Source organism: Rana temporaria, chromosome 1 (genome assembly GCF_905171775.1).
Source record: "Rana temporaria chromosome 1, aRanTem1.1, whole genome shotgun sequence".
In the NCBI taxonomy this organism is placed as follows: domain Eukaryota; kingdom Metazoa; phylum Chordata; class Amphibia; order Anura; family Ranidae; genus Rana; species Rana temporaria.
Window position 1 is genome coordinate 422,502,146 of NC_053489.1, and position 22,565 is coordinate 422,524,710.

General features: G+C 43.5%; 1 protein-coding gene across 1 annotated transcript in view; it reads left to right on the plus strand.

Moving 5' to 3' along the window:
* Window positions 1-1,364: 1,364 nt before the first annotated feature.
* The window catches only part of HGSNAT (heparan-alpha-glucosaminide N-acetyltransferase), a 48,223-nt gene continuing 27,022 nt past the window's right edge, over window positions 1,365-22,565 (plus strand). The window contains exons 1-5 of the mRNA XM_040325246.1: window positions 1,365-1,721; window positions 11,661-11,770; window positions 13,756-13,883; window positions 15,398-15,519; window positions 18,822-18,891. Coding sequence (XP_040181180.1) covers window positions 1,610-1,721; window positions 11,661-11,770; window positions 13,756-13,883; window positions 15,398-15,519; window positions 18,822-18,891 — 542 coding nt within the window. The 5' untranslated portion in view covers window positions 1,365-1,609. The remainder of the gene's footprint in view (window positions 1,722-11,660; window positions 11,771-13,755; window positions 13,884-15,397; window positions 15,520-18,821; window positions 18,892-22,565) is intronic.

The following is a 22,565-nucleotide window of genomic DNA, read 5'->3' on the forward strand; positions in this document are numbered from 1 at the left end:
GGTTTTTATTTCCTCTTACTGACCTCCAATAAAGGGGTTTTTTATTTCCTCTTACTGACCACCAATAAAGGGGGGTTATATTTCCTCTTACTGACCACCAATAAAGGGGGGTTATATTTCCTCTTACTGACCACCAATAAAGGGGGGTTATATTTCCTCTTAATGACCTCCAATAAAGGGGGTTTATATTTCCTCTTAATGACCTCCAATAAAGGGGGTTTCTGTTTCCTCTTGTTGATCATCAATGAAGGGGGTTTATATTTCCTCTTACTGACCACCAATAAAGGGGGTTTCTGTTTCCTCTTGTTGACCACCAATGAAGGGGGTTTCTGTTTCCTCTTACTGACCACCAATAAAGGGAGGTTATATTTCCTCTTACTGACCACCAATAAAAGGGGATTATATTTCTTCTTACTGACCACCAATAAAGGGGGTTTATATTTCCTCTTACTGACCACCAATGAAGGGGGTTTCTGTTTCCTCTTGTTGACCACCAATGAAGGGGGTTTCTGTTTCCTCTTACTGACCACCAATAGGGGTTACTTCTTTGTATTCACTCAGAGGATACAAAGCTTCCTATGAATGGCTGAGCGCTGTGTGGGAAGGGAAGGTCTCACTGCCAGAACATAGCACTGTATACTGTATGTAGCTGAGGATTTTTAGTTTATACAGCACACTCCATGGGCACAATAATGAAGGAAATAATTCATTTGGACCAGCTTGGCCCAAACAAACTATTTAAAGTGACAGTGAAGCTGGAGATCACATATTACCAAAGGCAAAACTTTTTTTTTTTTTTTAGTTCTGGATAGACTGGAGAGGGATTAGACCCCCTGTCAATTTCTATCGCTGTCTGTGTCCCTGTTAGGGAGATTCACTCTTTATTTATCCTGTTTATGGTTATCCCAGAAAGTGAGAGATCATCCCAAATGTTGGGTTGTCACCAGAACAGGAATAGAGGGGAATTCGTCCAATGGGGATGCTAGTTCTGGCAACAACCAGGGATTTCCTCTCACTTCCTGTTGTGAGTAGGGGGGCAGGAAGTGAAAGGAGATCTTCCACTGGGGACACAGGTGGTAAAAACAAAAATGACAGGGGTTATAATAACCATCCTTTGTGCTGTCCAAAATGAAAAAAAGGGGCTTTAGTTTCACTTTAACTAACTCAAGCTGTGGTCGTCACATTGGGTGAAGGATAGGAGCTGCAGTCATGTTGGAGGTCGGGAGCGCGCACTGTACAGAAAGGGGGCAGCCAAGCCGGTGGATGACGTAATGCAGCGTACTGGAAGAAGGGGGCGGGTGCACGCAGGCCGGGTACAGTAGGAGGCGGGGCTTTGGGAGCGGACTGTCACTGGACGGGGAACACACACACACCTAGACTGGGTCTCGTGTGATAATCACAACTAGGGAAACAAGGGCGGGGCTAATAAGTCAGGTGACACTTTAGGAAAGAGTGTACAGCCTGATAACACGGGTCAGGTTGTGCAATGCATCATTCCCAGCTGAGCTAGCTAGCCCTGGAGGAAGTAAGAAGACGGAGAGTGAGGAGGAAGAAGCGCTGGAAGACACCCAGCCAGGAGGAGGAGGAGAGCGGAGGGGACTGCGGGAGGATGGGCTCGGCATGGCCCACCTGTGTGTCTACCTACTGCCTGTTCTTGGTGCTAGTCCTCAGCATGGTCCTTCTATATAGCAGCTCTGTCCTGGGCACCCGCCATGGAGACAGTAAGTCACCCCCAATGGGCACACCATTCTTTATTATCCATTCATAGGTGGCATGGTGGAAGGAGCTTAACATATAGTGTGTGTGTGTGTATATATAACACACACACACACACACACACACACACGTTTTTCTTTAGTTTCTATTATAAAATTGTGTTTTCCACTTCACTGATGCGTTGGCACTGATATGTAGAATTGATGGGCACTGACAGGCAGCACTGATAAAGTACTGATTAGTTACTGACAGGTGTTACTGCTGGGCACTGATTGGTACTGTGGTGGGCAGGGAGAGCCGCCGATTGGCTCTCCCTGTCGGCGCGAACCGAGGAATGCCGTTTTACTGGTTCATGCGATGATCAGCTGTGATTGGTCACAGCTGATCACGTGGTAAGAAGCCTCTGACAGAGGCTTCTTCTCACAATCGGAGATGCGGCATGTCAGACTGACATGCCGCACTTCGCTATTGCTGTGCTGCACGCCCCCGTGTGTTATCCTGCTGGACAGGGCCGATCCTCGCTATAGGCTCACTATGCAAGCCGCTTAGGGCCCCGCAAAGCTGCGAAGGGCCCCCCAAATTACTAGAGGCCCCGCCTGGTGAGAAGTCATTTTCGCCCCCCTCACCCCACTTCTAAACTCGCTGGCTGAGTCATTTCCGACAGCAGAACACCCTCTCCCCCCGCTTCTCAACTTTCTTTAATGTGACATGTCACTGTCGTCAGCGCCCTCCGCTTCTCATTTTTAATGTGCCGTGTCATTTTGCTTAGGGCCCCAGGGAGGTCAGGATCGGCACTGCTGCTGGATGTCATATGACGCCAAGTCAGGATAACGGCACCACTTCCCGGCCGTCGTTCTGCATACGGCGGGCGGGAAGTGGTTAACAACAATTCTATCTCCCTAAATGCCATGTATTTTAATGGTGTAATTCTGCATAAATAACTTCTTCTATAGGAAAACCATCTTGGCTCACCCAAATTCCACTTGTTAAAACGAGTATAAAATGCGTGGAATTTGGGTGAGCCAAGAGGGTTTTCATATTGGAATAGCTTGGCTTATTCTGAATTTCCCATTGAAATGCATGGGTGACAAGTTTGATTCCATATTTTATGATTTCTGTCACCTGGCCTCGGGCCAAATTGTCCTTTCCTATATAGTAGGATGCCCAATGGGTATAAAACCAGGGGAATTTGGGTGTGCCAAGATGGGTTTTCCTATAAGAATATCTTGGTTTCTTCGGAATTTCCCATTGAAATGCATGGCTGTCAGGGTGCCATATTTTAGCATTTCGTTTTTTTTTGTTTTTTTTTTATTATTCTTATCAACACAAAATAAACAAAGATGTGACCCGGTGCGAGTCAGTGGCCACTCTGGTGTAACAAGCTCGTATTGCATAATCGTCAACAATGTATTCTAAATATTATACATGAGTTCTAGGAGAACAATTCAATGCTATGTGGTTCCCTGTATAGCTCTTGCATCGATCCATGCGCGGGTCCTGTCAGCTCAGACACCCCAGTGGGAATGTACTGTGTCGCGTGTGCTGGTGGAACCTACTTAAACATTGTTTACGTTTAACACAAGCTTTGTCATCAGCACATTTTATAGGGAAGTATGTGGAAGCTGGTATCCAGGGCTTATATTTTAAGATTTACATCACTTGGCTCGGGCCAATTTGAACTTTCCTAATATAGTAAGATGCCCAATGATTAAAAAAAAAAGGTGGAATTTGAGTGAGCCAAGATGGTTTTCATATATTCAGAATTGCCCCTTTTTAAAGCGGAGCTCCACCCTAAAGTGGAACTCGCACTGATCGGAACACCCCCCCCCCCCACTCCGGTGTCACATTTGACACCTTTCAGGGGGGAGGGGGGTGCAGATACCTGTCTAAAGACAGGTATTTTCACCCACTTCCGGCTACACAGTCTCGGGCAGACTGCGGGCATGACATCACCTCCCGTTGTGTGCTGGGAACACTCGGCTCCCAGTACACAGCAGGCGCCAATCGGCAGGCGCAACGTGACTCGCGCATGCGCCGTAGGGAACCGGGAAGTGAAGCAGTAGCGCTTCACTTCCTGGTTTCCTCACCAAGGATGGCGGGGGAGCAGCAGAGTGACGAGCGATCAGACGGCGCTGGACTCCAGGACAGGTAAGTGTCCTAATATTAAAAGTCAGCAGCTGCAGTATTTGTAGCTGCTGGCTTTTAATATTTTTTTTTTTTTCAGCGCACAGCACATCCGCTTTAAATACATGGCATTTAGGGAGAAAGAATTGACGTTAACAATTTTATTATAAACGTTGCAAATGTCTAGGAAATAATCACTTTTTTGAATAAAGATACAACCTAAATAAGGAGCCAACTTCTGTATTAGAATAAGAAGCTGGCCGAATGTCCCAGGCGATCGCCTACAGGGAGGGCACGCCGTAGGCGATATGACGTATCGCCTAAGCGGTCCCTGGGCGGAGGGCGGAAGGAGAAAGTGGGTAAGGAAGTCCCACTCCTACTGAAGCCAACCCCCCCCCCCCCCCCCCCCAAAAAAAAAAGATTACATGCCAAATGTGGCATGTAAGGGGGCAAGGAGTGGATTAAGTGGAAGTTCCACTAATTAGGTGGAACTCCGCTTTAAAGCGAAGATCCACCCATATAAGTCAGCGGCTACAAAAAGTGTAGCTGTTGACTTTTAATATTCAGACACTCGCATATAGTTGTGTTGCAAAAGATACAAGTCCATTCAGTTCAAATAAATAAAATATAGAAAATCTCATACAATCCCATATACCTGATTCTATACTCGCAGTTGATCACTTGTCCAGCGATGCGGGCTAACGAAGCTCCTCTCCGTGGCACCGGCTGTGGCTTCATGCCGGGCACGTGCTGCGCATGCGTGAGCCGCGATGTGTTTGCCCAGGCAGTCTTCTGAGATGTGTCCCAGAAGATGGGGGAGAGGTGAACTTCCTTCTGGACCCCTGGGAAGAAGTGGGAGCTGGGTGCCTCTAAAAAGAGGGTATCTGCTCCCCCCCCCAAAAAATGACTTGCCAAATGTGGCATGTCAGGGGGTGACCTTCCCTTAAAGCGGATCCCGCGAGAATGAATGAAAAGATATTAAAAAATGAGCAGCTCTGTCAAAAAATCCCACTACTCACAAACTGTAATAATAAAATGTGAATTATTCACCATATAGTGCACAATTAACCATAAATGGTTCTCTGAAGATATTTTAGCATGCTTTAAAAGTACTTTTCCAAGGTGTGTGAGATAAGGAACCTCCACCCCCCCAGGGCCAGATTAAGAACATCATGGGCCTGGTGCTGAGGATTTTGGTGGGGCCTTTTAGGCTGCATTCACACCTCCGCGACAAGTAACGCCGCGTACACTGCGTATTTTGCCGCGAATAGTGTAACTTTTTTTTTACAAATCCTTCCTATTGCTTTGTATGGCCGAACGCCAATGCCGCCTGAAAAAAAGGGTCCGGGACTTTTTTTCATGCCGCAGGTGTATGGCGTCTATGAGATGTGAACCATCTCATAGACGGCAATGGGAATTCTCCCCTCCAGCGGCACGAGCGGCCGGCGTCGGGCGTTTTTGTCGCGGAGGTGTGAATGGGGTGTAATAAATAATAAATAAATGCGTGGGAATGACATGAACGCAGCCCAGCCAAGGCAAGTGACCAAAGGCACAGAACCCAGAAGGAAGACCGGGTGAAGATGGAAGTGTCCAGGCCCCGCCTGATTCATCGCAGCACTGGAGGGCTCAGTCTGAAAATTGAAGTGTACACTAATGTGCTAATATGCTGTGCATACTTGTACGTTTTGGCATAACCTACCCCAGGGCCTCTAAAAAGTAGTAATGTCAGGAAAGTTTACTACCGCTTTATTATCACAGGATCCCAGGAGCCTCTCATGGGGCCCCCTACTGCCCCGGTGGACGGTGGCCCTTGGGCAGTGCCTAAGTGCACAGTTGCCAACATTTAAAAAATATTTTCAGGGCCACTTTTTTATATAAGTGCTATATTTAGAGTAGCTGAGATCCCCGATGTTCCTCTATACATCATAGTAGTAATCACAAAATTAAAGGAGTACTAATAATGGGGCAGAACAAATATGAGAACTGATATTTCCTTTAGTTGAACTAACAAAAGTGTGTCCATTCTAGAGCTGGTAACATTGAGGATATTCAGTATAATTTTAAAGAACTGTTTTTGTGGGTAAGCGACATAGGCGAGGAGTATGGACGGTATATAAGTGGGAAGTATGTGCAGGTGAGGGAGAGGAATGTGGAGGGTCTAACAGTGGGCACTATGTACAGGAGAGGAGTACAAAGGGTACGGAAAAAAGCACTATGTACAGGAGAGGAGTGTGAAGGTTATGACAATGGGCAGTATGTACACGAAGAGTGAGGGGGTATGACAGAGGGTAGTACGTACCAGAGAGAAGTGTGGAGGGTATGATGGGGCAGTATGTACAGGAGAGGAGTGTGGAGGGTATGATAGTGGGCAGTATGTACAGGAGAGGAGTGTGAAGGGTATGACAGTGGGCTCTATGTATAGGAGAGGAGTGTGGAGGGTATGACAGTGAACACTATGTATAGGAGAGGAGTGTGGAGGGTATGACAGCAGGCACTATGTACAGGAGAGGAGTGTGAAGGGTATGACAGTGGGCGCTATGTATAGGAGAGGAGTGTGGAGGGTATGACAGTGGGCACTATGTACAGGAGAGGAGTGTGTAGGGTATGACAGTGGGTACTATGTATAGGAGAGAAGTGTGGAGAGTATGACAGTGGGCACTATGTACAGGAGAGGAGTGTGGAGAGTATGACAGTGAGCACTATGTACAGGAGTGGAAGGATATTTAGGGACTGAGTAGTGGTTAAGCGGGTCATACATGGATTGAAATTACGCCAATTATGCAGAGACCAGCCATAGTCAATCTATGTATGGGCTAGCTGGTTTTACACAAGTCAATCTATTAATCAACTTGAGTACAACCAGCCTGTTTTTCTTTTTTTTTTCTTAAAACAATCAGTGCTGCCAGCTAAAGTTAGCAACACTGATCATTGTACGCACTGGCAGAACACAATAACACTGCAGGAGTGATTCCCCCATCCACAGGTCAGCAGGTGAGAGGGTGTGTGGGGACAGGCTGGGGAGAGATACTAGTCGGTGGCTGGGTAGGCACTGGTAGTATCAGAGCCAGATACACACAGGTTACATACGCCACGATCGTTAGAGCGAGAACAATAATTCTAGTACTAGACCTCCTCTGTAACCTAAAAAAATGTAAAGCATCGCTTAGGATACCAAAAAAATTGTGCTAACTTAACTAACTGTTTTTTTTAATGAATGAAACATTTTTTTCCAAAAAAACATGTTTGAAAAATTGCTGCGCAAATACCGTGCTAGAGCTGCACAATTAATCGTTAAAAAAATCGTGATGTCGATTCAACCCCCCTGACGATCTTCAATGCAGAGTTTGCTGATTCTTTCATATAACAAGTGGAGAGACTTTCAGCTATCAAAAGAAAATATCTGGGCAGTCTGCCAAGTTTTTAACAGGAAACATTGTAACTGACGCTTCCTTCTTAGATCAAAGGGATACACTTCTGTGTGTAAAGAACAAATCTGGGCAGTCTGCAAAGTTTGTAAACAAAATGAAACATTGTAACTAACTAACATTGTAACTAAATTTAACCACTTAAAGTCCAACACTTGTTTCTTAAAGGAGTTTTCTGACCTAAAACTTTTAACCCCCGCTGTGCCCGGGCTGTTAAAATATACAAAATAAACTGTCACTTACCTGCCTACGATCCCCCATTGTTCCGATATCGCCGTCCCGTTCTCCGGTCCCGGGCCCCTTCCGCTTCCTGTGTGTCGGTGACTCATAGTGCGCTCAGCCTATCAGCGGCCGCAGCAATGTCCCGTCGCGGCCGCTGATAGGCTGAGCGCACTATGAGTCACCGACACACAGGAAGAGACCGGGACCGGAGAACGGGACGGCGATATCGGAACAACGGGGGATCGTAGGCAGGTAAGTGAAAGTTTATTTTGTATATTTTTACAGCCCGGGCACAGCGGGGGTTAAAAGTTTTAGGTCAGAGAACTCCTTTAAGTTAGAAAGCAATATTATTTGCTAGAAAATTACTTGGAACTGCCAAACATTATATATATTTTAGCAGAGACTCTAGGGAATACAATGGCTATTGCTGCAATATTTTATGTCACACTGCATTTTCCCACTTCAATGAATAATAAAAACCATAAAAGCAAAACAGTGAAGTTAGCCCATTTTTTTTTGTTTTGTTTTAATGTGAAAGATGATGTTACGCCGCAACAATCGTGAGAGAATCGTGATCTATCTTCTAAGCAAAAAAATTGCAATTCTCATTTTAGCCAGAATCGTGCAGCTCTACACCGTGCAACATAAAAAGTGCAAAGACCACCATAGAGTAATTTTTCTAGCAAAAAACAAATGATGATTTTTACATGTAGTAGAGAAGTGTCAGAATTGGCCTGGGTGGCAAGGGGTTAATTACTATGAGTAATATACAAATAATTATTATAAGCACTGTGATCCTATCAGTTTTCTGCAGTGTGTCAGCTTGTATTTATATTGGCCGCTCTGAATGTAGCTTCTGACAGGCTGTGCAAGCAGGCTCGTATCTCCGGAACCATAAATGATAGCTGTCCCATATTTTGACCAGTTGTGGGGTAGCTCTTCCCATGCCTACCCCCAAATGTGGGGTTTCTGTGACCTCTGGTCATCGAGCTACAACCCCCCAAATTCGATCTTAATCTTAAAAAAAAAAAAATATAAATATATATATATATATATATATATATATATATATATATATATATATATATATAATTTATTTATTTATTTTTTGGGGCAAAGGGGCCTGGAGCTGCAGCTCCATCAGCCCCATTGTTAATCCGGCCCTGCCACCCCCACCTTCATACGTCAGATGGGACCTCTAAAGATAGGCCACAAGCTCTCCCTATGTAAAGGCACCATACACTAACCAATTTCCAAAAGCTCTTGCTCGGGTTATCCTAGATGGACTCCAGGAGATGTGATAAAGAGAGACTGACTGATTTCCAATAATCGGAAAGATTTTCCCGATCATGGCAGGCATAATAAAAAGCATGCTAATTAGTGGTCACTGGAAGCTTCTCCCTTCCGTTATTCTCCCACCAATGTCTGTAGTAATGAACATTGTAAGTTTGGCAAAGCATCACTGACAAATCGGTGGAGCCTCTGCCTCCTTTATTGTGAGGGTCATTAGGGTTTTGCATTTATATCTAATCACTGTGTAGTGTCTGTGGCTACCCTTTAGTACAGGGGTGCCCAACCTTTTGAAGAGCGAGGGCCACTTAAGCAACTTGGTAACCAGTCGTGAGCTACAATGAGCGGAGCGGGCGGATCCTCCCAGATTGAAGGGGATGAGTTCCCTTCTGTTTTTTCGGATTGGAGGTAGGTGGGCGTAAACGGACATCTGTCGCTCTATAGAGGGGAATTGAGCGTCTCATTTGGTCTGGCTGATCATGTGAAAAGGGCCTAAGACTGCTTTCACACTGAGGTGCTGCGGTTTACCCACACCACAGGTGCAGCGTAGTGCACCCGTGTCTATCCTGCGGGTTAGCTGAACTTTGCCATAGACTCTGCTTGTGGCAAAAGCAGGCATTGTAGAGGAAGCATTTGCTTATGGGGCTCAGTTCCACAGCCACTTTCTTCCTCTACCACCAGCTTCATTCATAACACTGATGCTGTGGTACGGCGGGTCGGCAACCTGCAACCTGGGCTTGCCAACCCGCCATTCCAGCGCAGGAGGTCGCGGGCCACATGTGGCCCCTCCTGCTTTAGTAGCAGTATTGCATTTAGCTGTGTAGTAAAAGTTGTATAGAAAACGGACATGTTACTGTTTTCCAAACTACGGCCCGGGGGCCAGATGTGGCCCTTTGCTTGCCTTTATCTGGCCCTTGGGACACTTTTCCTCCCACGGATACAAAACACTCCTTTCACTCACACCAAAGATGGGGCATAATTCTTGCTACTGACAACGGGGAACTATTTCTTCCATTGACCACAATGATGGGGCATTATTCTTTAAACCTACACCGATGATGGGGCCGCTATTCCTCCCACTGACACCAATGATGGGGCGCTATTCCTCCCCATAATTCCAAAGATCGAACTTGGTTTACTCCCACTGACACCATGACAATTTCTACCCTGAATGGCCACTGTCCGGCCCCCCTAAAGTCTGATAGACCGTAAATTGGCCCTTTGTTTGGAGACCCCTGTTCTAAGGGAAGGAGGAAGTATGTTTGCTGAGTTTTGTTTTTTTTTTCATTTTTTTTTTTTTCTGTTGATTCCTTTTATTTCTCCAAGAAATGTCAATGTATATGCTAGAAATACAAATGCTTTCTGCAGTTGACCTGGTTTTCTATTCTACCCCCCCCCCCCCTACTTCGGACCACCGGGTATTGCCACCACTGATGACCACCAAAGATGCCAATCAGTGCCCAGTAATGCCTGTCAGGGCCAATCAGTGCCCCCTCATCAGAGCAAGAGAAAACTTGCTTATTTACATAATCTTGTAACAAAAACTTTTTTTATTAATTATTTGTTGCGCAAAAAATAAACCTGAGCAGTGATCAAATACCACTAAAAGAAAGCTCTATTTGTGGGAACAAAATGATAAAAAAAATAACATTTGGGTACAGTGTAGTATGACCGCGCAATTGTCATTCAAAGTGTGACAGTGCTTAAAATTGGCCTGGGCAGGAAGGGGGGAAAGTGTCTGATATTGAAGTGGTTAAGGTTAAATATGTTCCTGTGTCTGTATTGCTCCCTCACCCCCTGTATACTTATCTGAATCCTTTTTCAACCCAGCATTGTGCCCGTCTGCAGTGGCTCTCTCCCCTCTCTCTGGGAGCCATTGGCTTTTTCTGCTGTCAATCAGTGTGGCTTGTCGTTCAACCCCCCCCCCCCCCCCCCCCCCCCAAATTTATCTGTGGATGTAGACAGTGTGGCTCTGGAGCACGCACACAGGTGGGCACCCCATAGAAAGCAACTTCTCATGGGGGGGCCCACCAAAAAAGGTGGTGCTGGCAGGGGACCTTAGAAGGGGCATTTTGGGACAACGCTGCAAAACAATTGCACAGAACTGGTAAGTAGAACAGGTTTAAGTAAACAAAATCAAGCTTTACAATTTTTTTTTCTACTTTAGTAACCCTTCCTAAAAAATCTACTAGAAAAATCAACTAGAATACATCAGTTGATGCAAAGGAGAGTTAAAGAATGCCTAGGTGCTGTTGACGCATGCAGATTTTTTTTTTTATTTTTTTTTTGTAGACCTTAGTCTACAAAACTGACCCTCTAGTACAGGAATCCCCAAACTACGGCCCTCCAGCTGTTATAGAACTACACATCCCATGAGGCATTGTAACACACTGACATTCACAAACATGATGGGAATTGTAGTTCCTGAACAATTGGAGGGCCGTAGTTTGAAGATCCATGCTCTAGTACATAGTATATCCACCATGGAATGATGGTCCCTTTTCAGTCCCCAAATGTTTCATGGAAGTGATTTCTCACCCAAGTTCATGACTGTTCTGTGTCAACAATGTGTGGTATGTATGTGTGTATATATTCTATATCAAACAGGTTGTTGTCTGAATATTTCAACCATTTTTTATTTTTTTTGCTGCCATCCCAGATGGCTGCATGAAAATATATTTTATAAGCATTCTCAGTACTGTTTTTTAAAGGCAATGGTTACTGTAATGGTATACACTTAGCCAAGCTCACTACTGTGCAGAGTATCTTAACACATTAAATTCACTTGGTTCTGGTAGCAAAATGAATTTTGTTACAAGAATATTAGCATATAAACTGTTGTGTAAACTTATCATTTTTTTTTCTTTTATTCTCTTTATGAAGGTCTATTAAGAAGATCACCTAAGCTTAAAATGGATCAAGCTGTTCTTCTGATTCACAATGAGATACCTGAGAAATTTGTCATCTATTGGCGTTCTGATCAGTGCTACCAGGTACCATGTTATCCTTGTCCTAAATATATAGCTTTTTTTGCATGGTTTGGCTTTTCAGATGCCTGTCAGGTGGTCAAAAAATGAGACCCATATTTTTTTTATATATTGGTGTAGCTATAGCAAAAACTATAGCTACACTAATATTTAAAAAAAGATAGGTCTCGTATAGATTTTATTTAATTATTATTATTTTTTTTGCTCAAGGAAGGGTTAAAACCACTCCCATTTTGCGTGTGGTGTTTTATTTATTTTTTGTTTCCTTTCCTATCAGGATGATTTTCCTACCCTGCAGATATAACAAAGGGAATCTTCCCCCAAAGTGAGGGAAATTCCCTTTTTAGTTGTCTCTAAAACAGGTGTCCCGTTTTGGAAGATTGCACCTCCTATTCCTGTTCTCATGGCTTATCCAGAATTGTTTGGTTTTTCTCCAATTGTTTTCCAGCACCACAACTTGAGAGATTGCTTTCTTCCTCCACACAAAACACAAGTAACAGAATTACCCCATCCACCCCCCTCGTCCCTCAGTTCAAACAGGGTTTCCTGCTGTCTGGGAGAAGAGCGACGTTTCTTGTCTATTTGTACTGACTGGATGGTCTGTAGGCTATCCTTTTGGTTGTTTTTCTTGCATACCATGTTGCTTCCTCTTTTTCTCCTGAGGGGTATGTTAAAGCTAGTAGTAGGTAACATTTAACCAGACTTATTCTGTAATATTATTATTATTATATATTTTTTTTTTTTTTTTAATTGTTCGCTTATCAAAGCTACTTTTTCAGTGTAATTTTAACATGCCCTAAAGTGTTTAGTACAGGTTCACATATACATTTTTTTTTTTTTTTTTTTTTTTTTTTAAACCTGCTCTGTGCAATGCTTTAGCACATAGCAGCCCTGATTCTCCTTTTTATCAGGTCCCCCGTTGGTGCTCCTGGGCCCTCCCTGCTGAGTGCCACTATTGCAAGCTGCTTGTTCACTTGTGCATGCTTACTCCCAGGCGGCTGCCCCAGACCCGTTTTTATCTTTCAGTAGATTGTCTGGATTTTGAGTAATTTGATGCTTAAAAAAAAAAAAAGGGTGTTCTGGGAAGGATGCTCCGGTGGGCCATGAAAGCACTGAGCGGCGCTCAGCTGCTCTCCTTCTGCCATCGGAGAATCTTGTGGCGTGCCTTTTTGACTGCACCAGAAAATGAAGGTCAGTGTGGGAAGAGGATTGGCTGGTCACAGGAGCGGTGCCTATAACAAGGTATTTATCGCAAATGGATTACATTAATATGCAGTTTACATTGTGTAATACAGTGCATTTTACACCCATTTACTCAGTGCCACTGGGGATTCCTGACAGGCAGGGAGGGAGATGGGGAGAGAAGACAGCACATATCAAGCCCTACCCCAAAAAATTAGCCCTACTGAGTCTTCTGTTGCCAAAATGAATCTAAGACCCTGGCTTATTTTCGGGTAAACACGTTATGTGTATCTGTGTTTTACAGCAGAGATTCAGGAATTGCAGCACTTTTAAAAATGTGCTGGTTTAGGAGGAGTTGCATCCAAGTTTATGTATATTTTATTTACTATTGACATTTTTACTGTATGTCTAGGGTATAGCTATTGCTATATTTCCAGCTTTGGGCCTTCATGTCTCAGATACAGTTGCTACAGTAGTTTTCTGCAAGTTTCCTCATACTTAATCACGGAAGGCTTAAGATTATGTGAACCCATTGGCCTCACTGAGACAGATGTGGACGTTCGTAGCCTGTGAACGAGCACCTTCTTTATGCACTCAATAAAAATATGAAGACGTCCAGAAGGTGGCATACAACTTGATAAGGTTAACCCCTAATAAACCAGCATATTCCTAAAAACGCTGCAATTTCTGGAGTTTGCTTTAATCCAAGTCTGTGTTACCTGTTGTAACAGATTTGTAACTTGTCAGGAGAGTAATCTTAAATGAACATGGATAGTGGAAAAAGTAACTAACTTTTTTTTCTTTAACAGTGCCTTTTTCAAACTCTGTCTGTCACAAGCCCAACAAAAGGAAGAGACGCTGATGTGGCTATAGTAGATACACGACATGCTATCACCATGCAACTTAACGATACCTCAGGAAACTCAAAGCTCTGTCAGTAAGTACTGTTGCAAAATGCATTTTATTTTTCCCAATCTTGGTGTAGCCATGCAATTGCACTGCTTTTTTATTAAGCCACATTTAATAATTCCTAATTTGTAGGGCTGAAACAACTAATCGATTATGAAAATGGTAATCGATTAATTTCATAATCGATTAATCGGCCAGTAACATAATGGGGTTAAAAAAAAAAAAAAATTGGCCCCTTTATAGTACAAAAAGAGCAAATCCCTACTGTAAGTATTACTTTCACTGTCCAACAGTAAAAAATGAACTCCTTACAGTAGCGATTATTTGCTCTTTTTGTACTAATTTTTCGTTTTTTAAACCCCATTATGTTACTAAACATCTCAGGCCTGGGCTCCTAGGACAGGTAAGTCTCCTTATTAACCACTTCAGCCCCAGACCATTTTGCTGGTCAATGACCGGGCCACTTTTTGCGATTCGGCACTGCGTCGTGGCTCTTTACCACGTGATCAGCCGTGTCCAATTACGGCTGATCACGATGTAAACAGGAAGAGCCGTTGATGGCTCTTCCTCACTCGCGTCTGACAGACGCGAGTAGAGCCGATCGGCAGCTCTCCTGACAGGGGGGGTTCGCGCTGATTGTTTATCAATGGACCACCAGGGAAGCCCACACTGGACCACCAGGGAAGGGCAAAAAAAGGGGGCAATTTAAAAAAAAAAAGTCAGTTAAAAAAAAAAAAAGATGCCAATCAGTGCCCACTAATAGCCACTGACTGGCAATATGGATCCAGTGTGCATCAGTGCCACCCGCCAGTGCCCATCCATCAGTGCCGCCTATGAGTGCCCATCAGTGCCGCATACTAGCGCCACCAATCGGTGCCATCTCACTTTTTTTTTTTAGTTGCACAAAAAAAAAAAAACGCAGAGGTGATCAAATGCCATCAAAAGAAAGCTCTATTTGTGGGGAAAAAGGGACGCCAATTTTGTTTGGGTATAGTGTAGCATGACCGCGCAATTGCCATTCAAAGTGCGACAGCGCTGAAAGCTGAAAATTGGCTTGGGCGGGAAGGTGCGTAAGTGCCTGGTATGGAAGTGGTTAAGACAGCTTTTTTTTTATTTTTATTTTTTATTTTTTTTGGCATGATCGGTCATATTTTCAATATCCATGTAAAAATTTCACGCTTTCTGCCAGGGTGTGCAAACATTTGAACACAACGGTATTAAAAACAGGGTGGGGAAATATGGACAAATGTAGAATAGCTGTACACAGCTACCAGTCAGGTGTTATATCATTTGGTGGCTAAAGAAGAATTAACAGATTTTTTTTTTAAGTTTGGAAACTGCTTTAGATTTCCTTGCTCCAGCTTTTATGCACTAGTTCCTGGGTACCTTGGTTTAGTGTATCGTCACTAATAAGCAAATCGCAGGGTCCTTGTCACAATTGAATACTATCCCTTAAGACATTTACTTACTTGTGTGTGTGTATATAGGAAAGTGTTGTTCTGATAACCTTCTTCCCCCTTTTTGTTTTGTTCCCCCAAATAGAGTACACTACAGATTTAGAGAGTTTGGGAATTATTCTTTATGGGTAAAGTCCAACTTTTCCAGTACCAAAGCTGTAACGTGTGACATAATAATCAATTATAATCCTGGATACACCAACTACCGTAAGTATGTGGGTAACATTTTGCATCCAATAAACATTAAAACTTGGTTTCTCTCCTTTTGTAGGGACAGTGTCACTTTAACCTTACACCAGAACACTTTCCAGAGAGTCCTCAGATCTTCATGGTCTTTGAGTTCCAGTGGCTGAAGCCTTGTGCAGTGCACCTCTTAAGGAGCCGCAACTGTAATGGGATCCCCCACCCTGCACAGCCGCACACCACACTTTCACAGCACACTTGAGGCAATGAACAGTCCAGTGCTTTGTTTTGTATTTTTATTAGTGGTTTAATTTGGATGGGGAAAGGGGTAGTATGGGATGCCCACTTTACTTGCAAAACTTCAGGGGCAGACTATTTACACTTCAGCTTCCTTCAGCACAACACATGAAGCAAAGCAATACAACTGCCAGGACCAGCTGACACACTGTAAAGTTATCTGACAACAAGGCTCAGTCAGTATAGTGGCAAATGCCCTTTACAGGCTGGAACCGTGGGCCCCCTTGGTGTAGCAAAGTCAGTGCCCAGCTGTCCTGTGGCTACTGATTCCTGCACTACCTCTTTAGGTACTGCCAGCCTACCTGGCTACAGCTGCCCCTTTCTCTGGCTAAACTTCCACAGTCCTCCCAGACTGCTTTCACCCAGTCCTTTCAGGCTACCTCTGTCTTCCCCCGACTAACACTCGCCAGCCCTCATGGCTGTCTTCTCCCTGGACATTTGTCCAGCAGTGTCCTCCTCCTGCTCCTGTGCCACTGGTCAGGACACCTGTATCATGGAGAGCCCCCCCCCAGACTAGGGAGCTGCCCTCAAGAGTCTGACGGCCTCCTAAAACTCCTTCTGCATCTTCCACAAACATCTGTGGGGGATTGGTCAGGTCCCTCATGAATACTCTTCATGTTTCTAGAAGTAGATATCAGATGCTGCTTGTGAGCCATACCAGCCTCCCTGAGTTGCTCACCCTGATCAGATAAAAAAAAAAAAACAAGCTTGGCTGCCAGCCAAACCTGAACATTTTACCTATGCAAACAATTTTTTTTTAACACGCTAGCTAGGGGGTGCTACACTTGCATTTGGTACATTTCCAGTTGTGTCAGATGTTTGCAAAAGACTCTTCAGCTGCCAAAGTTCTTAAAAAGGAAGTACATCCTTATGGGTTCTACTTCCTCTTTATTCCCATGCAATGTAAAAGCATAATGGGCTAGTATGCGTTGCATACTAGCCTGTTATGTTCCACTTGCCTGCAAATGAAGCCCACAATGTCCCACACTGGTGGAAGCATCCATCTTCACCCCTCTTCCTTCCGGAGCCACAGGCTCTGGCTCTGTGACTGACTGAAGTCGCGTGACTTCACTTCCACGAATGCACATAGGATCACCAATAGAAACGGCACGATCAGGTGCTGATGCCGTCGGCGCAAGCGTATATGGTAAATATCTCCTAGATGGTGCAGGTTTGGGAGATATTTCCAGTACCTACAGGTAAGCCTTATTATAGGCTTACCTGTAGGTAAAAGTGGTCTGTAAGGGTTTACAACCACTTTGAAGACTGCAAAGATCCTAGCCATCAGAGGAGACTACCTACCTTTTTTCCCCAGACAGCTTTTTAGGACATGTACATACCTCTTTATACATTTTATAAAGAGGACCTGTCATTGCTCTATACATGTATGAAGAGGACCTGTCATGGCTCTATACATGTGTGTGTATATAGGAGTATATAGAGGACCTGTCATGGCTCTATACATGTATATAGAGGACCTGTCATGGCTCTTTACATGTAAAGGAATATAAAGAGGACCTGTCATGGCTCTATACACAAAAAATAAAAACCGTCAGTAGGGCAGTGGACGGTGTCAGTAGGGCAGTGGACGGTGTCAGAAGCATTGTACCTCCATCCAAAAACCTGAATCTGCTCTACTGAACCCAACCCAATACAAACTGTTCACAAAGTGGCACTGTGCATTCTACAACCATTTCAAGCACCTTTTTATTACAAAAAAAGCCCCAAAAATTCAAAGCAATCCACAGGCACCCCCACAAATAGAGAACAAAAAAACTGATTAAATATCAGACCGTGCCTGCCCCCCCCCCCCCCTCCCAATAGAGACCTCCCATTACAGCAAGAGAAAAAAAACCTTACCTTCCAAGAGCCGAGAGGCAGAGAGGGGGGCTGACAGAGAGGGGGGTTGCAGACAGAGTGGAGTGGCTTACAGAGAACGGTGGGCTGACAGAGAGGGGCGGTCTGACAGGGGTGGGTTGCTGACAGAGAAGGGGGCTGATGGAGGGGGGTTGCTGACAGAGAGGGGGCTGACGGGGTTTGCTGACAGAGAGGGGGCTGACATAATAAAAAAAATATTATATATATATATATATATATATATATATATATATATATATATATATATATATATATATATATATATATATATATATATATATATATATATATATATTTCTGTTGCCTCCATCCATGAGAGCTCTTATCTTTGAACTGTTGTGCGGCACCACCAGCTATTTCAGATATATAAATTTATAAATGTTATTGCAAGCAAATTATAGCTGTTTTATCATAAAACAGCTATAATTTGCTTGCAATAACATTTATAATTTATATAACTGAAATAGCTGGTGGTGCCGCACAACAGTTCAGATAAGAGCTCTCATGGATGGAGGTAACAAATATTTTTATGCTGATTATTACCTTCCTTAAACAAAGTGACCTACCTTTCTTGTGACAGAGGCACTGGCGGGCAAAATATGATATCCGACGAGAGAGTAGGCTGGCTCTGAGCTGTTCTCCTGAGAGTCACTGACTCCACCCCCCGGGAGCAGGGAGTTGAGCATGTAGCCGGCGGCGCCGCAAACTACAACTCCCATAAGCCCTAGCGGCGACCATCTCACGCGACGTCACCTGACGTCTGATGATAATAGTGAGTCAGGATTTCAGCGATGCGGGTGGAAACTATTATAGCCGCGGCGGCCAGACACTCCAGTACAGGAGGGGGGGCACATGCAACACTCGCAGGCAGCAGAGCGGGCGAAACGGGCTGGCAGGGGCGTCAAAATGCCGCTCCCCTAAATGTGCCGCCTGGTACCAATGGTACCACCCAGTCCCATGATAGTGCCGGCTCTGTACACACCTATGTTTTTAGTGCTTGTCGGGTCCCCAGTTAAAACGGATGAAGTAGAGCTTTCTGTACCTGCCATACAAGGTCAAGGTATCTTCAACATCAAGCCTACTGTATGTAAATCTAAAAACTGATACTAACGTTTCTTCTTTTTTTTTTTTTTTTTTTTTTTTTACTGCAGCCATTGTTATAGCATTGTTTGTCTACGTGGCAATTTTTTTCGTCCTGACTGTGGGATCATTTTTGTTAAGGTATGTCAACACAATAAAATCTCTCTTATTCTGTTAAAACTACAAAAAAAGCAAGCGTTACCTTTTGTGAGGATAATTTGGGGATAAATGGCTTTGGATGCTGTTGTGGCAGGTACTACTACATACAATATCTGTTACATTTACTTGAATTGTGTTTTGGGTGCCTGAAGTATGCCGACTGTGTATCAAAGTTGGTTTTATTAGTAGTGAGGGATTACAACATCTGCCAACGGGGATATAGCTAGCAATAAAAATCTAAAAGGATTTACAATCATTATGGGGTCCATTTATAAATGTTTTCATACAAGATTCACACAACTTTCACTGAAATCAGTTAGAATGTATGTGTGTGGAAATTTTTCCGTATTTCCTCTTAATTCCTGTTGGGTCTATGGGCCGAGAAGTCAACGTAATTCTCCCCAATCTGACACACACAGAGAAAAACCTGACGACATGAATTTTTCACCCTTGCCGACTTTATCCAGAACTACCACAAAGTTAATGCTGATTTCGCTGGAATGCTTAGTCTGTAGAATATACTACCCTTCCACTTTAACAAAATCAAATTACAAATTTTTCCTAATACAAGTGTATGCAATCTTTCATGAGAAACCTTTAGGCCAATTTTACTAAAGGAGCTGAAACCACACAAATACATACATTTCTTCAACTGCGAGAAGCAAATTCCTGATCACTTTGAATACCCAGCCATGTTGGGGTGAAATGAGTAAATGTGATTTTTGCTTTTCACATGCAGGTATAATTTAGGTGAGTATTCACGCAATTTGTTGTGTGAAGATCATCAGCTTTTGTAAGATAGCCTTAATTGGTGGCCGGATCGTGCATGGGATACGATCTGCTATCTAATGTCTTTAGGTTGCTTTAGATCAGTGGTTCTCAACCTGGGGGTCAAATGAGGGAGAATATATATATATATTATATTATATTATATTTTTTTTAGGGGTCCCTGAAGCCCGCACTGCTCCCACTCAGCCTCTTTGCAGTGGCCCATTCAGTTCATGGCATAGCTGGGGGGCAAAGACTAGAGGTCAGCTGACTGGTTAGAAATGTGAAGGGGGAGGGGCTGGAGGTGACCCCATCTCCTGTTTTCGGTATAGGTGTCACTGCTATGAAACCCCTCAGTCGGAGGGCAACAAAGCTAATGAAGGGTCTGGAGGATATTGGTTATGAGGAAAGGTTACGAGCACTGAACTTATTCTCTCTAAGGAAGAGACGCTTGAGAGGGGATATGATTTCTATTTACTAATACCATACTGGTGAACCCACAATAGGGATAAAATTATTTTTGTGGAAGGGAGTTTAACTGTTTAAAATTAGAGGAAAAGAAGTTTAAACTTAAACTACGTAGAGGGTTCTTTACTGTAAAAATGGTAAGGATGTGGAATTCCCTTTCCACAGGCAGTGGTCTCAGCAGGGAGCATCGATGGTTTCAAAAAACAATTAGATAAGCACCTGAACGACCACAACATACAGGGATATACAATGTAATGCTGACATATCACACACATAGGTTGGACTTGTCTTTTTTCAGCCTCACCAACTATGTAACCGTGAGTAACACTACCTGTGATTAGAGTTGCCATTAAAAGTCCCCACTACAGTTCAGCAGGTGACTTTGATCAAGAGCACCCAAGTTGGCTCATCAGAGCTCCCACCAGAACTGCCACGCATATCATTTACCCCCCACCAAAGAGTAAGGGGGAGGGGAGGAATACAGAATACATGAAAGGGAGAGAAAGTGGTGGAGGAACAAACAAAAACGAGAGAGAGAATAAGAACAAGAGAGGGATGGGGGGGGCAAGAAATTAGGATCGAAAGAGATAAAAGGGAAAGAACAAAGAGAGGTACATGCTAAAATCTATCATAAGGGGTTTTAATTCAGGACGAGTGGAAGGGATTCGGGGTGCACTAAATGTCCATGGGTTAGCGCAAATTGCTTGTCTTGACTTGGGTGCTGACAATTTTGCTTTTAGGGGTCCCCAGAACTTGGGAAATTGTATCAAGGGGTCACGGCACTAGAAAGGTTGCGAACCACTGCTTTAGGTGAGCAAGCCATTCCTGCAGAAACTTTAACACTTTTTTTTTTTTTTTCCTCCCACAGTTGTAGGTAATCTTTAAATGTTTCTGCATATTCTGTAGTTTTCTGTTGATCAGAATATTTTTTTTATAATCCTCCACCTAACAGTCAATTAAAGTTGGGCAAGCATGGTAGTACTAATCCAGCATCTACTTCTCGCAATGAATATATATCTGTTTACGATTTATAAAACAGGAAGAATATAATTGTATTTTATAGGATCAGCATTTGCAGTTCCTCTTTATGCAGCTGTAAATGCCATTATGATCTCTGTTTCAAAGGATTGCAAATGAGTCACGGTTATACATTGAAGGTTTCCTGTCATGTTTGGCATGTGTTTAATGTGAGTGTGCGAAATGCTTACCATTGTGGATGCAGAGGAGTTTCTCTTTTTAACTGACACACCAGACCAGATCTGACTGAGCACCCTCCACCAGGGAAGAAATCATTGATTTGTACCCATAGAACATTTTAAGTGAGCTGTGGCATGTGTACCATTATTCTGATAAATGGGAACTTGCATACAAATATTCAATAAAAAAAAATGAATGCAAATAAAAGCAATGTTGACCGCCAAGCCTGAGCCCAGTCTTGTACAGGTTTACTAGCATGTCAAAGTTGCAACTACTTGGTGGATTATACTTAATTTTTTTTCGCCAGGACAAATTTGGCTTTCATTTGGTGGTAAATTGTTTAAAGTGGTTGTAAAGGCAGAAGTTTTTTTTATCTTTCATTCATTCTATGCAATACTTACCTGAGGCGCAATCTGACAGTCCCGCTATAAGTTGCTGATTGCCGCCATTGCTTTTATTTTTGCAAAAAAAATAAACTGCAAAGGTGATCAATTAACACCAAAAGAAAGCTCTATTTGTGGGGAAAAAATACATAAATCTTATTTGGGTACAGGGTCGCACGACCTCGCAATTGTCAGTTAAAGTAACGCAGTGACATATTGCAAAAAATTGCCTGGTCATGAAGGGGGGATAAACCTTCCAGAGCTCAAGTGGTTAAAGCTGAACTTCAGAATCCTGGACAGGTTTGACCTTTTTTAAATCCCTTTCCCTGACCACCTTAAACACCCCCCCCCCCCCTTGCTTTTTTTTTTTTAAATATTTAATGGTTTTATTTTGTATGCTGTCCTAGGCTTAATTCATATTTTTCTTTGCCTGGACAACCATGAGTGAGGATCTAGGGCGGGGATATGCAATTAGCGGACCTCCAGATGTTGCAGAACTACAAATCCCATGAGGCATAGCAAGACTCGGACAGCCACAAGCATAACACTCAGAGGCAGAAGCATGATGGGACTTGTAGTTTTGCAACAGCTGGAGGTCCGCTAATTGCATATCCCTGATCTAGGGAGGTGACGTACATTATATCTGATATGTTTCCTAGGGGGAATCTGAAGTATATTATACATACTGACCTGATGGGTGTGCATGTTGGTGGTACTCGGGAAGGAACTTTTATAACTTTTAAGTTGCCTAATAAGTAGACCATTACAGATTACAGCACTTGTGTTAAATGTTGAATGATTGGTCATAAAATGCACCAGGAGTTTCGATCGCCTGAAGGT